The sequence below is a fragment of the Lissotriton vulgaris genome, chromosome 2_1 (genome assembly GCF_964263255.1).
Source record: "Lissotriton vulgaris chromosome 2_1, aLisVul1.2, whole genome shotgun sequence".
Taxonomy (NCBI): domain Eukaryota; kingdom Metazoa; phylum Chordata; class Amphibia; order Caudata; family Salamandridae; genus Lissotriton; species Lissotriton vulgaris.
Window position 1 is genome coordinate 1236378455 of NC_141687.1, and position 16224 is coordinate 1236394678.

Sequence of the window (16224 nt, forward strand, 5' to 3'; positions counted from 1 at the left end):
GTCTCAAATGGTTAGTCAATCAAATACCTGCTTTCTGAAAGTGGTATTTGCAAACAGAATATTAAAATAAACTTCACTAAAAGATGTATTTTATTATTCTGAGTTCGGGCATACTAAATTCAAATTTATACCATGTTCCCTGAGTCAGTTAGGATTATAAGGATGTAATAATCTAACTGCCCATTCTGGCCTAAGAGAAGAGGTAGCCTTCAATAATGAAAAACGAAAATGGCTGTAATTCACTATTAGAACATGCTACACACATCAGAGCATGTCCTACCTTATACTTATAATGCACCCTGTCCTTGGGCCTACCATAGGGGTGTCTAATATGAAGCAAAGGTAAGGTTTAGGGACTGGCAAGTGGGTGCACTTGGCCAAGTCGACATGTCAGTGCTAGACTGCACACAGGCGTTGCAATGGCAGGCCTGATACACATTTCAGAAGCTGCTTCTGTGGGTGGCACACCCAGTGCTGGAAGCCCGACATCAGCATTTGATTTACAAGCCATGGGCACACACGGTGGACTGTACTAGGGGCTGACAGATAAATCAAATAACCCAATCATGGAATCCAATTAGTATATCAATTTAACATAGGGAGCACTTGCACTGTGGCACTGATTAGCAGTGGCACAGTGCCCAAAGCATAAATCCAGCAAAAACATATCAAAACAGATGAGGCAATCCGTCAAAAATGGAGGGGAGACTCACCCCAATGATGTCAGGTCTAACAATCACTATGTCGGAGCTACATGGCAAATTTACAATGGTTAAGTGAGATTTTGTTTTCTAAAATGAAAAATGAAAAAGCAATGCTCTACTTGCCATGGAAATGTTTTACTGACGAGTGGGGCATTTTGTAGTTGTTACTGCCCCTTACTGCCAAGTTTTACACATGCAGTGTTGGCATCAATTAAATTGTTTCCAATGTTGCTGTGATGTTAATAATGATGTCATAGACCATGTCATGAGTGATGTAATATGTGAGGAAATTAGCAGTGCATGGTGAGGGCATAAATTATAGTTAGGTGTAATAACTATAACTGGTGAATACCAGTGATATTGTTAATGTAAAATGCTATGTTATAACTGACATTTTCACCTAACTTAAACGTATCTTTAGCCTTTCTTTTTTTTCTGTGAGTTTGTAGGGTTTTTATAACGTAAAATATGATGGCCAACACTTTGTGTGGTGTGGGGTTAGGCATGGGAGTCTGGCCTGTGGCGAGGCTTTGTCCCCATCCCCCACTGGCTCCCAACCAATGTAGCGCATGCATGGCCTTTGGCCAAGAGTGCTTGTGGTTTGGCACCGTACCACACACAGTGCACAACCTTCATTTGCACAAAACCTTTGCTCTGCATGGGGTTGGGTGCAGGGCCTGGGCCTAACCCCCCACCAGCATCCAAACCACCCACTATGCACACCAGTGGTATGAGGCTGGGCACACTGCACATGGGCACAGCGGACTACGTGATGTTACAATATAAAGGATCACACCAAATCAAAGTAGAGAGCGAGGACTAGAAAAGCTAGTCCGTATCCCCAGGATTATATGTAAAAATCAAATAGGACTAGCTATGTTTACAGGGGGGAAGGGGACTTAAAGAAGTACGCAAGCTGGCAAACCTATTGGTTTGTTCATGAAGCCCTCACCCACCAACCTGGTTGGTGGCATGCTTCATCATCGGGCCCACCACAGTGACACCGAATGTGCCCCGGGTGTGCTTCGACGCCATATTACTGCGGAGCTGGTATATTCGCTGGGTGTGCAGTATAGTGAGTGAGAAAGTGAAGTTAAAAGCTATACAGTGGGTCCCAGTACCCGAGGGTAAATAAATAAGTTTTTAATGACTGGTCCCCTGTTAGCAATAAAAAGGCAGTTAGACGCATTGGAGTGCGAGTTGAGACCTCCTGCGTCTTGTGTGGTCTACATGTTTCAGCCAGGCCTTTTTTAATTTAAAACTGGCTTTCCTCAGGACCAAGTGAGTATGTGTATAAGGTGCAAGTTAAATAAAAAGCTAAATTATAGTGTTTGTGTTATTGGTTTATGTGTCGCACTCTCTAAGGCGCGATTATATGAAAGAGGGGGATTCCCTCTAGCTTTGCTACATATAACATAAACAAGGACAGAGACAAACGTACAAGGGAGAGTCATTTTAGTATAGCAGGTAAAAAATCACATTTTTTGTAGCCGACTTGTAAGGTGAGTGATCGACCTATATGCGGCTAGGGTGTGGTCATGAATATAAAGGATGTCATTTCAAATACGGCTTACTTGCTGACTTTGTCTAAGTATCAGAACACCAATATAAAAAAGTGGACCTAATGGCTTTATGATGGATCAGCAAATTCTCATATATAAAACAGACCTATTTGCCTGTGTGAAAAAGTCACCATTATGTATAATCAAACGTACATTATATTAATTCACACATTGCAATGTTTAAAAAAAGTGATTGTCATATTTGTTTTTACTAAAGCCTTATGAAAAAAACCATCAACATATCTTTGAGTATTTCTTTTTAAAAATTTCAGGCCATAAGGTGAGGGCATAGATCTCATCATAATCGGGCCCTATTATCCAGCTGAAAAGCATGCAGGTCCAGCTCAGAGTGCTTAAAAAAATCGTATGGTAAGCTCCCATGGGTCATATATTTAATGACCCAGGAGCCTTACTATGTTTAATTAATTGGTGGGGTGCTGATGCACTCTCTGCAGCTCCTACAAAACATTGCGTGCTCAGTACTGTTCAACTCAGTAATTAAGGCACAAAAAAATAAATAATCATGTGTTTCCTTCATACTCATTTTTTCCATTGGATTCATTACCATATGAATTGGTGCATGTGCATGGTTGGTTCAGTATTATAAGTTGCATCTGTTTTTGACTCTGATTTTGGGTGTTTTTGGTAAATAAATACACACTGTATATCTTTGTGACCTTTTTTTCAGTTTTTTTGTTTCTTAGTTTTGTACATCATTTTTTATTTCAATTATTAATTTCTTTAGGAAAACCATGAGTGATCTACACAAATGATGCCTCGCTGAAATTCAGATTTTGTCTACTATTCGTAAAAGTATGGATTTCTGGGTTCATCCAGGGGTTTCACACTTGATTCCAACATAAATTGCAAGTAGCTAGAAACCCAAAAATTTGGAACAAAAGACTAAATGAAAAATGAAAAAGCTGAGTTACAAAAATTGAGTATTTTTACATCTCTGCTTGTTCCCGAAACCTGAGAAGATGGCGATCCTAGCACGGCAACCCTTTTGTTGGTGCCAGTTTTTGGAAAAAAATATGCTTTCTTGCAGAGCACTTTTTTTCCTTTTATAAAAAAACACCCACAACGTTGCAGTATTTTGGATATTTTCTCTGTTCCATCCAGGGGAATCCACAAATCCTGGGTACCTATAGAATCCCCAGCACGTGGGGAAAAGAGGCAACATTTTTTCTTGATACCTTTTGGGTAAAAAAGAAAAAATGTTAGGAAGGCTTAAGCATGAATTTAAGGACACAGCACTGGGGTGGAAAAAGCCTCAACAGATAAGAGGTAAATTGTGTCTAGTGGAGGCGATCATTTGTGGACAATGTAATTTCAGGCAAAGCAATATTTGGGATTATAATATTTTCTAACATTTGGTTTATAGGTTTTTGTAAGTTCCTCTTGTTCTTTGTAAGTCCTCTAACTGAACAGTGCATGGGTCTGTTTCATGCTTTTCAGGTGAATGTTCTGAGGGATATTGGTGTAAGGCGGGTGCTGTAGAGAAGAATCCTAGTGAGAAGGACAAAGGTGTTTCCTGCCCTTCAGGAACATATTGCTCATCAGGTAAAGTCATCATTGCTGTTTAGCCAAGTTTTCTTTAGTGCAATATTACCTGTAGAATGTGAACTTGAAATGCATATGGGAAGATGTATGCAAGTCTCAAAACCCAGACAAAATCTGTCACTGTAAAGGTGGATTTGTTGGTGCTTTCCTGTAGCTCCTATATCTCATGTGTTTATCATTCCCATCAGCCTCTTCCAACATTAAAGGATGTGATTATACGAGTCAGGGGACTTGGATATCAGTGGCTTAATGTGTCTCCGAACTGCCCTTTGTACAAACTGAAAGTTAAAATACTCACAGGTCTCACTTGAACTTACCTCCTTCAATGCGCAATAACTATATTGTAGTACTTACTATTGTCTCTAACACATGGTACCTTTTGCAGTTTGTGACAGAAATAGATTGCATATTTATTATTACCATGCCATATCATATACACAGCTCAGAAGGTCATGAAATCTTTGACTTTCATAGCATACTGTGAATGTGAGGGCAAAATACTGCCTATCATGCAATTGACAAGAAGTATATATTTTACTGGGCACTTAGATGGTTTGGATCCTTCCAGTCTTTAACCTAAACTTGTCCACACTCGTCGATACATTGTAGTATTTTCCAAAGTAGTCAAAGAAGAGCAGATATTGAGAAAGATGCACCATTATGCATTAGCATTATGCAAATGCATTAGCCTACCATACAGGCTTACATCAATAACATTAAGGACTGTACAGGCTCAGAGCCGGGACAGTAAAATGCCTAAGATTCTTTTCTCAAAACTGCAAATGGAATTTTCAGTAAGGGGCTGCACGGGGTCTCAGTTAGTTCCAGGGGGTCGAGATCACTCCAGTGGGCACCGCTTGGCTGGTCCCCAGATTGTCCCTACTTGAGATCTGGCTAGTCAAAGTGCTGCTTGACGTTTGAGCCTAATGCAGTCTGCTTACACCCTTAAGATCAAAAGTCATATCCTCTCTTGGCTGTTATCCTTGTGCTGTTTCTTTGATTGACTCTAAAAGTACAGCCTTTAAATGGAAGGCAGTGTTTCCCCCGGCGTCTCTGTTGCGGACTAAGATCCAGTCACTCACTTTGATGTCTTTTTCCTTCACCTTCTGAGATATGCTGACCCTTGTATTAGTTTGCTCATGATGACACAGACTGGCTCCTTTGTTTACGGGTGCTTTGGCCCAAATCTCCACATGAGGAATGATGTTCCTGACTGCTCTTCTGAATAGGACATCAGCCGGTACTCGGGGTGGTACTGTTTGGGATCCAAGGGTCCTATGGAGAACGTCTTCTACATCTTCCTGCTCTTCCATACCAATTCTTATGGCTTTGTTGCACATTCTAATGGGTCTTTCTTCCTCCCTGTTAGCCTGAGGCCAATGGTTCATCACCTTCCTGTGCCTAATAGTTGGTGCAAAATATTTAACAACAAGGGGTGGTGATGGACAGAGTTTCTGAATTAAGCAGAAAACTCTCACCCAGTCAAGAGATCAGGGCTAGATCCAACACCGTTTTTTAGCTCACTGCACCATCCCAGTTCAGAACCTGGCTATATGCAAATAGTCTGTTCCTGTCCCAGTGCATGATGGGAACAGGGCAAACCAAACTACCAGGCGAATTCTTACACTGGGAAGGAAACAAGCTTCCGGGGACCGGTTTCTGGCATTTCAGCCGTCGTCGGCCCGGCTTGCTTGAATCCTGATGGTGCAATGAGCAAGGGACTCACATCTGAGTATACCCTTCCACGCTTAGGGTGGACAAAATATTTAACAACAAGGGGTGGTGATGGACAGAGTTTCTGAATTAACCAGAATACTCTCACCCAGTCAAGAGATCAGGGCTAGATCCAACACCGTTTTTTAGCTCACTGCACCATCCCAGTTCAGAACCTGGCTATATGCAAATTAGTCTGTTCCTGTCCCAGTGCATGATGGGAACAGGGCAAACCAAGCCAATTCTTACACTGGGAAGGAAACAAGCTTCCGGGGACCGGTTTCTGGCATTTCAGCCGTCGTCGGCCCGGCTTGCTTGAATCCTGAGGGTGCAATGAGCAAGGGACTCACATCTGAGTATACCCTTCCACGCTTAGGGTGGACAAAATATTTAACAACAAGGGGTGGTGATGGACAGAGTTTCTGAATTAAGCAGAATACTCTCACCCAGTCAAGAGATCAGGGCTAGATCCAACACCGTTTTTTAGCTCACTGCACCATCCCAGTTCAGAACCTGGCTATATGCAAATTAGTCTGTTCCTGTCCCAGTGCATGATGGGAACAGGGCAAACCAAACTACCAAGCCAATTCTTACACTGGGAAGGAAACAAGCTTCCGGGGACCGGTTTCTGGCATTTCAGCCGTCGTCGGCCCGGCTTGCTTGAATCCTGATGGTGCAATGAGCAAGGGACTCACATCTGAGTATATTCTTCCACGCTTAGGGTGGACAAAATATTTAACAACAAGGGGTGGTGATGGACAGAGTTTCTGAATTAAGCAGAATACTCTCACCCAGTCAAGAGGTCAGGGCTAGATCCAACACCGTTTTTTAACTCACTGCACCATCCCAGTTCAGAACTTGGCTATACGCAAATTAGTCTGTTCCTGTCCCAGTGTATGATGGGAACAGGGCAAACCAAACTACCAAGCCAATTCTTACACTGGGAAGGAAACAAGCTTCCGGGGGTCGGTTTCTGGCATTTCAGCCGTCGTCGGCCCGGCTTGCTTGAATCCTGATGGTGCAATGAGCAAGGGACTCACATCTGAGTATACCCTTCCACGCTTAGGGTGGACAAAATATTTCACAACAAGGGGTGGTGATGGACAGAGTTTCTGAATTAAGCAGAATACTCTCACCCAGTCAAGAGATCAGGGCTAGATCCAACACCGTTTTTTAGCTCACTGCACCATCCCAGTTCAGAACCTGGCTATATGCAAATTAGTCTGTTCCTGTCCCAGTGCATGATGGGAACAGGGCAAACCAAACTACCAAGCCAATTCTTACACTGGGAAGGAAACAAGCTTCGGGGACCCGTTTCTGGCATTTCAGCCGTCGTCGGCCCGGCTTGCTTGAATCCTGATGGTGCAATGAGCAAGGGACTCACATCTGAGTATACCCTTCCACGCTTAGGGTGGATAAAATATTTAACAACAAGGGGTGGTGATGGACAGAGTTTCTGAATTAACCAGAATACTCTCACCCAGTCAAGAGATCAGGGCTAGATCCAACACAGTTTTTTAGCTCACTGCACTATCCCAGTTCAGAACCTGGCTATATGCAAATTAGTCTGTTCCTGTCCCAGTGCATGATGGGAACAGGGCAAACCAAACTACCAAGCCAATTCTTACACTGGGAAGGAAACAAGCTTCCGGGGACCGGTTTCTGGCATTTCAGCCATCGTCGGCCCGGCTTGCTTGAATCCTGATGGTGCAATGAGCAAGGGACTCACATCTGAGTATACCCTTCCACGCTTAGGGTGGACAAAATATTTAACAACAAGGGGTGGTGATGGACAGAGTTTCTGAATTAAGCAGAATACTCTCACCCAGTCAAGAGATCAGGGCTAGATCCAACACCGTTTTTTAGCTCACTGCACCATCCCAGTTCAGAACCTGGCTATATGCAAATTAGTCTGTTCCTGTCCCAGTGCATGATGGGAACAGGGCAAACCAAACTACCAAGCCAATTCTTACACTGGGAAGGAAACAAGCTTCCGGGGACCGGTTTCTGGCATTTCAGCCGTCGTCGGCCCGGCTTGCTTGAATCCTGATGGTGCAATGAGCAAGGGACTCACATCTGAGTATACCCTTCCACGCTTAGGGTGGACAAAATATTTAACAACAAGGGGTGGTGATGGACAGAGTTTCTGAATTAAGCAGAATACTCTCACCCAGTCAAGAGATCAGGGCTAGATCCAACACCGTTTTTTAGCTCACTGCACCATCCCAGTTCAGAACCTGGCTATATGCAAATTAGTCTGTTCCTGTCCCAGTGCATGATGGGAACAGGGCAAACCAAACTACCAAGCCAATTCTTACACTGGGAAGGAAACAAGCTTCCGGGGACCGGTTTCTGGCATTTCAGCCGTCGTCAGCCCGGCTTGCTTGAATCCTGATGGTGCAATGAGCAAGGGACTCACATCTGAGTATACCCTTCCACGCTTAGGGTGGACAAAATATTTAACAACAAGGGGTGGTGATGGACAGAGTTTCTGAATTAAGCAGAATACTCTCACCCCGTCAAGAGATCAGGGCTAGATCCAACACCGTTTTCTAGCTCACTGCACCATCCCAGTTCAGAACCTGGCTATATGCAAATTAGTCTGTTCCTGTCCCAGTGCATGATGGGAACAGGGCAAACCAAACTACCAAGCCAATTCTTACACTGGGAAGGAAACAAGCTTCCGGGGATCGGTTTCTGGCATTTCAGCCGTCGTCGGCCCGGCTTGCTTAAATCCTGATGGTGCAATGAGCAAGGGACTCACATCTGAGTATACCCTTCCACGCTTAGGGTGGACAAAATATTTAACAACAAGGGGTGGTGATGGACAGAGTTTCTGAATTAAGCAGAATACTCTCATCCAGTCAAGAGATCAGGGCTAGATCCAACACCGTTTTTTAGCTCACTGCACCATCCCAGTTCAGAACTTGGCTATATGCAAATTAGTCTGTTCCTGTCCCAGTGCATGATGGGAACAGGGCAAACCAAACTACCAAGCCAATTCTTACACTGGGAAGGAAACAAGCTTCCGGGGACCGGTTTCTGGCATTTCAGCCGTCGTCGGCCCGGCTTGCTTGAATCCTGATGGTGCAATGAGCAAGGGACTCACATCTGAGTATATTCTTCCACGCTTAGGGTGGACAAAATATTTAACAACAAGGGGTGGTGATGGACAGAGTTTCCGAATTAAGCAGAATACTCTCACCCAGTCAAGAGGTCAGGGCTAGATCCAACACCGTTTTTTAACTCACTGCACCATCCCAGTTCAGAACCTGGCTATACGCAAATTAGTCTGTTCCTGTCCCAGTGTATGATGGGAACAGGGCAAACCAAACTACCAAGCCAATTCTTACACTGGGAAGGAAACAAGCTTCCGGGGACCGGTTTCTGGCATTTCAGCCGTCGTCGGCCCGGCTTGCTTGAATCCTGATGGTGCAATGAGCAAGGGACTCACATCTGAGTATACCCTTCCACGCTTAGGGTGGACAAAATATTTCACAACAAGGGGTGGTGATGGACAGAGTTTCTGAATTAAGCAGAATACTCTCACCCAGTCAAGAGATCAGGGCTAGATCCAACACCGTTTTTTAGCTCACTGCACCATCCCAGTTCAGAACCTGGCTATATGCAAATTAGTCTGTTCCTGTCCCAGTGCATGATGGGAACAGGGCAAACCAAACTACCAAGCCAATTCTTACACTGGGAAGGAAACAAGCTTCGGGGACCCGTTTCTGGCATTTCAGCCGTCGTCGGCCCGGCTTGCTTGAATCCTGATGGTGCAATGAGCAAGGGACTCACATCTGAGTATACCCTTCCACGCTTAGGGTGGATAAAATATTTAACAACAAGGGGTGGTGATGGACAGAGTTTCTGAATTAACCAGAATACTCTCACCCAGTCAAGAGATCAGGGCTAGATCCAACACAGTTTTTTAGCTCACTGCACTATCCCAGTTCAGAACCTGGCTATATGCAAATTAGTCTGTTCCTGTCCCAGTGCATGATGGGAACAGGGCAAACCAAACTACCAAGCCAATTCTTACACTGGGAAGGAAACAAGCTTCCGGGGACCGGTTTCTGGCATTTCAGCCGTCGTCGGCCCGGCTTGCTTGAATCCTGATGGTGCAATGAGCAAGGGACTCACATCTGAGTATACCCTTCCACGCTTAGGGTGGACAAAATATTTAACAACAAGGGGTGGTGATGGACAGAGTTTCTGAATTAAGCAGAATACTCTCACCCAGTCAAGAGATCAGGGCTAGATCCAACACCGTTTTTTAGCTCACTGCACCATCCCAGTTCAGAACCTGGCTATATGCAAATTAGTCTGTTCCTGTCCCAGTGCATGATGGGAACAGGGCAAACCAAACTACCAAGCCAATTCTTACACTGGGAAGGAAACAAGCTTCCGGGGACCGGTTTCTGGCATTTCAGCCGTCGTCGGCCCGGCTTGCTTGAATCCTGATGGTGCAATGAGCAAGGGACTCACATCTGAGTATACCCTTCCACGCTTAGGGTGGACAAAATATTTAACAACAAGGGGTGGTGATGGATAAGCATGGGCGGAAAATCCGTTTCGCTCGCGGATTTTGCGGATTTTCGGTAAATTCGCAATCCGCGAGATTCGCGAATCTCCCGCAAAATCCGCAAATCCGCGAGCAGCGGATTTTGCTCGCACTGCTCGCACTGTTCGCGTGAGTTCGCGGCTTCCCAGTACAATTTCGCGCCCCGCGAATAAGTGCAAAATTGCAGAAATACGATCTTAGCAAAACTGAAACTACTTACCAGGTTCAAAAGTTCAGGCTCATCATTAGTAGCCATTTCCTGTAGTGCTTCCTGAGGGGCCCCTCCAGAGTTCAGTTGCCAGTTGCAACTATTATGTGACCCTGCTCTGAACCTCAGAATAGTTACACATATGCCACAAAGGTCCTGAATTACAGCTAAGGGAGACAAGCAGGAGCCAGGCTGGAAGTTCAAATCCATTAATCAGCCCCTAATTCATTATTATCAGTTGGGGCAGGGCAGGTGTTGTAACTAATTTTGCAACAATGAAAGCACTTAGCAAGTGCAAAAGATCACTAATCAGGAAGCACTAAGGAAGCAGGTGCCAGCTAAAAAAATATTCTGTGACACATTAATCAGCCCCAAATTAATTCAGGTCACTTGAGGCAGGGAAGGTGTGCTTGCATTGCCACAATAATGTACACTGCCTGGACAACCAGAGGGTGCTGTGATGAAACAGAGGGTGGCATGGGTGGGCCAGAGGGTGGCATGAGTAGTCAGAGAGTGGCAGTGGTGACAGAGAGTGGCAGTGATGAAGAACAGTGTCCCAAACAGGCTGGACACGTAGAAACAACAAGTTCGCGAAACTTGCGACCCGACAGGTAAGTTCGCAATTTGCGAAATTGTACAAAACCCTCGCGAACTGGCAGAAACCCGCGCAAACACAAAAAAAAAAAAATCCGCAAATTCGCGAGAATTCGCGGATTTTGCGGATTGCGAGTTCGCAAATCCGCAAAATTCGCGAACGCGAGATTCGCAATATTCGCCCATGCTTAGTGATGGACAGAGTTTCTGAATTAAGCAGAATACTCTCACCCAGTCAAGAGATCAGGGCTAGATCCAACACCGTTTTTTAGCTCACTGCATCATCCCAGTTCAGAACCTGGCTATATGCAAATTAGTCTGTTCCTGTCCCAGTGCATGATGGGAACAGGGCAAACCAAACAACCAAGCCAATTCTTACACTGGGAAGGAAACAAGCTTCCGGGGACCGGTTTCTGGCATTTCAGCCGTCGTCGGCCCGGCTTGCTTGAATCCTGATTTTGCAATGAGCAAGGGACTCACATCTGAGTATACCCTTCCACGCTTAGGGTGGACAAAATATTTCACAACAAGGGGTGGTGATGGACAGAGTTTCTGAATTAAGCAGAATACTCTCACCCAGTCAAGAGATCAGGGCTAGATCCAACACCGTTTTTTAGCTCACTGCACCATCCCAGTTCAGAACCTGGCTATATGCAAATTAGTCTGTTCCTGTCCTAGTGCATGATGGGAACAGGGCAAACCAAACAACCAAGCCAATTCTTACACTGGGAAGGAAACAAGCTTCCGGGGACCGGTTTCTGGCATTTCAGCCGTCGTCGGCCCGGCTTGCTTGAATCCTGATGGTGCAATGAGCAAGGGACTCACATCTGAGTATACCCTTCCACGCTTAGGGTGGACAAAATATTTAACAACAAGGGGTGGTGATGGACAGAGTTTCTGAATTAAGCAGAATACTCTCACCCAGTCAAGAGATCAGGGCTAGATCCAACACCGTTTTTTAGCTCACTGCACCATCCCAGTTCAGAACCTGGCTATATGCAAATTAGTCTGTTCCTGTCCCAGTGCATGATGGGAACAGGGCAAACCAAACTACCAAGCCAATTCTTACACTGGGAAGGAAACAAGCTTCCGGGGACCGGTTTCTGGCATTTCAGCCGTCGTCAGCCCGGCTTGCTTGAATCCTGATGGTGCAATGAGCAAGGGACTCACATCTGAGTATACCCTTCCACGCTTAGGGTGGACAAAATATTTAACAACAAGGGGTGGTGATGGACAGAGTTTCTGAATTAAGCAGAATACTCTCACCCCGTCAAGAGATCAGGGCTAGATCAAACACCGTTTTTTAGCTCACTGCACCATCCCAGTTCAGAACCTGGCTATATGCAAATTAGTCTGTTCCTGTCCCAGTGCATGATGGGAACAGGGCAAACCAAACTACCAAGCCAATTCTTACACTGGGAAGGAAACAAGCTTCCGGGGATCGGTTTCTGGCATTTCAGCCGTCGTCGGCCCGGCTTGCTTGAATCCTGATGGTGCAATGAGCAAGGGACTCACATCTGAGTATACCCTTCCACGCTTAGGGTGGACAAAATATTTAACAACAAGGGGTGGTGATGGACAGAGTTTCTGAATTAAGCAGAATACTCTCATCCAGTCAAGAGATCAGGGCTAGATCCAACACCGTTTTTGAGCTCACTGCACCATCCCAGTTCAGAACTTGGCTATATGCAAATTAGTCTGTTCATGTCCCAGTGCATGATGGGAACAGGGCAAACCAAACTACCAAGCCAATTCTTACACTGGGAAGGAAACAAGCTTCCGGGGACCGGTTTCTGGCATTTCAGCCGTCGTCGGCCCTGCTTGCTTGAATCCTGATGGTGCAATGAGCAAGGGACTCACATCTGAGTATACCCTTCAACGCTTAGGGTGGACAAAATATTTAACAACAAGGGGTGGTGATGGACAGAGTTTCTGAATTAAGCAGAATACTCTCACCCAGTCAAGAGATCAGGGCTAGATCCAACACCGTTTTTTAGCTCACTGCACCATCCCAGTTCAGAACCTGGCTATATGCAAATTAGTCTGTTCCTGTCCCAGTGCATGATGGGAACAGGGCAAACCAAACTACCAAGCCAATTCTTACACTGGGAAGGAAACAAGCTTCCGGGGACCGGTTTCTGGCATTTCAGACGTCGTCGGCCCGGCTTGCTTGAATCCTGATGGTGCAATGAGCAAGGGACTCACATCTGAGTATACCCTTCCACGCTAAGGGTGGACAAAATATTTAACAACAAGGGGTGGTGATGGACAGAGTTTCTGAATTAAGCAGAATACTCTCACCCAGTCAAGAGATCAGGGCCAGATCCAACATCGTTTTTTAGCTCACTGCACCATCCCAGTTCAGAACCTGGCTATATGCAAAATTAGTCTGTTCCTGTCCCAGTGCATGATGGGAACAGGGCAAACCAAACTACCAAGCCAATTCTTACACTGGGAAGGAAACAAGCTTCCGGGGACCGGTTTCTGGCATTTCAGCCGTCGTCGGCCCGGCTTGCTTGAATCCTGATGGTGCAATGAGCAAGGGACTCACATCTGAGTACACCCTTCCACGCTTAGGGTGGACAAAATATTTAACAACAAGGGGTGGTGATGGACAGAGTTTCTGAACTGGGATGGTGCAGTGAGATAAATAATGGTGATGGATCACGCCCTGATCTTTGGACTGGGTAAGAGTGGTCTGCTTAATTCAGACACTCTGTTCATCACCACCCCCTTTTCTGAATCGTTTTTGGCCACTATAGGTGTGGCAGGGTATACTTAGACATGAGTCCCTTTCTCACTGCACCATCAGGATTCAAGCAAGCCGGGCCGACGACGGCTGAAATGCCAGAAACCGGTCCCCGGTAGCTTGTCTCCTTTCTGGTGAAGAATTGGCTTGGTAGTTTAGTCTGCCATGTTCCCATGATGCACTGGGCCAGGGACAGACTGATTTGCATATAGCCAGGTTCTGAACTGGGATGGTGCAGTGAGATAAATAACGGTGATGGATCAAGCCCTGATCTTTGGACTGGGTAAGAGTGGTCTGCTTAATTCAGACACTCTGTTCATCACCACCCCCTTTTCTGAATCGTTTTTGGCCGCTATAGGTGTGGCAGGGTATACTCAAACATGAGTCCCTTTCTCACTGCGCAATCAGGATTCAAGCAAGCCGGGCCGACGACGGCTGAAATGCCAGAAACCGGTCCCCGGTAGCTTGTCTCCTTTCTGGTGAAGAATTGGCTTGGTAGTTTAGTCTGCCCTGTTCCCATGATGCACTGGGCCAGGGACACACTGATTTGCATATAGCCAGGTTCTGAACTGGGATGGTGCAGTGAGATAAATAACGGTGATGGATCAAGCCCTGATCTTTGGACTGGGTAAGAGTGGTCTGCTTAATTCAGACACTCTGTTCATCACCACCCCCTTTTCTGAATCGTTTTTGGCCACTATAGGTGTGGCCGGGTATACTCAGACATGAGTCCCTTTCTCACTGCACCATCAGGATTCAAGCAAGCCGGGCCGACGACGGCTGAAATGCCAGAAACCGGTCCCCGGTAGCTTGTCTCCTTTCTGGTGAAGAATTGGCTTGGTAGTTTAGTCTGCCCTGTTCCCATGATGCACTGGGCCAGGAACAGACTGATTTGCATATAGCCAGGTTCTGAACTGGGATGGTGCAGTGAGATAAATAACGGTGATGGATCAAGCCCTGATCTTTGGACTGGGTAAGAGTGGTCTGCTTAATTCAGACACTCTGTTCATCACCACCCCCTTTTCTGAATCGTTTTTGGCCACTATAGGTGTGGCAGGGTATACTCAGACATGAGTCCCTTCCTCACTGCACCATCAGGATTCAAGCAAGCCGGGCCGACGACGGCTGAAATGCCAGAAACCGGTCCCCAGTAGCTTGTCTCCTTTCTGGTGAAGAATTGGCTTGGTAGTTTAGTCTGCCCTGTTCCCATGATGCACTGGGCCAGGGACAGACTGATTTGCATATAGCCAGGTTCTGAACTGGGATGGTGCAGTGAGATAAATAACGGTGATGGATCAAGCCCTGATCTTTGGACTGGGTAAGAGTGGTCTGCTTAATTCAGACACTCTGTTCATCACCACCCCCTTTTCTGAATCGTTTTTGGCCACTATAGGTGTGGCAGGGTATACTCAGACAAGAGTCCCTTTCTCACTGCACCATCAGGATTCAAGCAAGCCGGGCCGACGACGGCTGAAATGCCAGAAACCGGTCCCCGGTAGCTTGTCTCCTTTCTGGTGAAGAATTGGCTTGGTAGTTTAGTCTGCCATGTTCCCATGATGCACTGGGCCAGGGACAGACTGATTTGCATATAGCCAGGTTCTGAACTGGGATGGTGCAGTGAGATAAATAACGGTGATGGATCAAGCCCTGATCTTTGGACTGGGTAAGAGTGGTCTGCTTAATTCAGACACTCTGTTCATCACCACCCCCTTTTCTGAATCGTTTTTGGCCGCTATAGGTGTGGCAGGGTATACTCAAACATGAGTCCCTTTCTCACTGCGCCATCAGGATTCAAGCAAGCCGGGCCGACGACGGCTGAAATGCCAGAAACCGGTCCCCGGTAGCTTGTCTCCTTTCTGGTGAAGAATTGGCTTGGTAGTTTAGTCTGCCCTGTTCCCATGATGCACTGGGCCAGGGACACACTGATTTGCATATAGCCAGGTTCTGAACTGGGATGGTGCAGTGAGATAAATAACGGTGATGGATCAAGCCCTGATCTTTGGACTGGGTAAGAGTGGTCTGCTTAATTCAGACACTCTGTTCATCACCACCCCCTTTTCTGAATCGTTTTTGGCCACTATAGGTGTGGCCGGGTATACTCAGACATGAGTCCCTTTCTCACTGCACCATCAGGATTCAAGCAAGCCGGGCCGACGACGGCTGAAATGCCAGAAACCGGTCCCCGGTAGCTTGTCTCCTTTCTGGTGAAGAATTGGCTTGGTAGTTTAGTCTGCCCTGTTCCCATGATGCACTGGGCCAGGAACAGACTGATTTGCATATAGCCAGGTTCTGAACTGGGATGGTGCAGTGAGATAAATAACGGTGATGGATCAAGCCCTGATCTTTGGACTGGGTAAGAGTGGTCTGCTTAATTCAGACACTCTGTTCATCACCACCCCCTTTTCTGAATCGTTTTTGGCCACTATAGGTGTGGCAGGGTATACTCAGACATGAGTCCCTTCCTCACTGCACCATCAGGATTCAAGCAAGCCGGGCCGACGACGGCTGAAATGCCAGAAACCGGTCCCCAGTAGCTTGTCTCCTTTCTGGTGAAGAATTGGCTTGGT

General features: G+C 46.2%; 1 protein-coding gene across 1 annotated transcript in view; it reads left to right on the forward strand.

The window, feature by feature from the left end:
* The window catches only part of LOC147732424 (uncharacterized), a 2559122-nt gene that overhangs the window by 982965 nt on the left and 1559933 nt on the right, over positions 1–16224 (forward strand). Inside the window, exon 45 of the mRNA XM_086954262.1 lies at positions 3725–3829. Within this exon, the coding sequence (XP_086810388.1) occupies positions 3725–3829 (105 nt within the window). The remainder of the gene's footprint in view (positions 1–3724; positions 3830–16224) is intronic.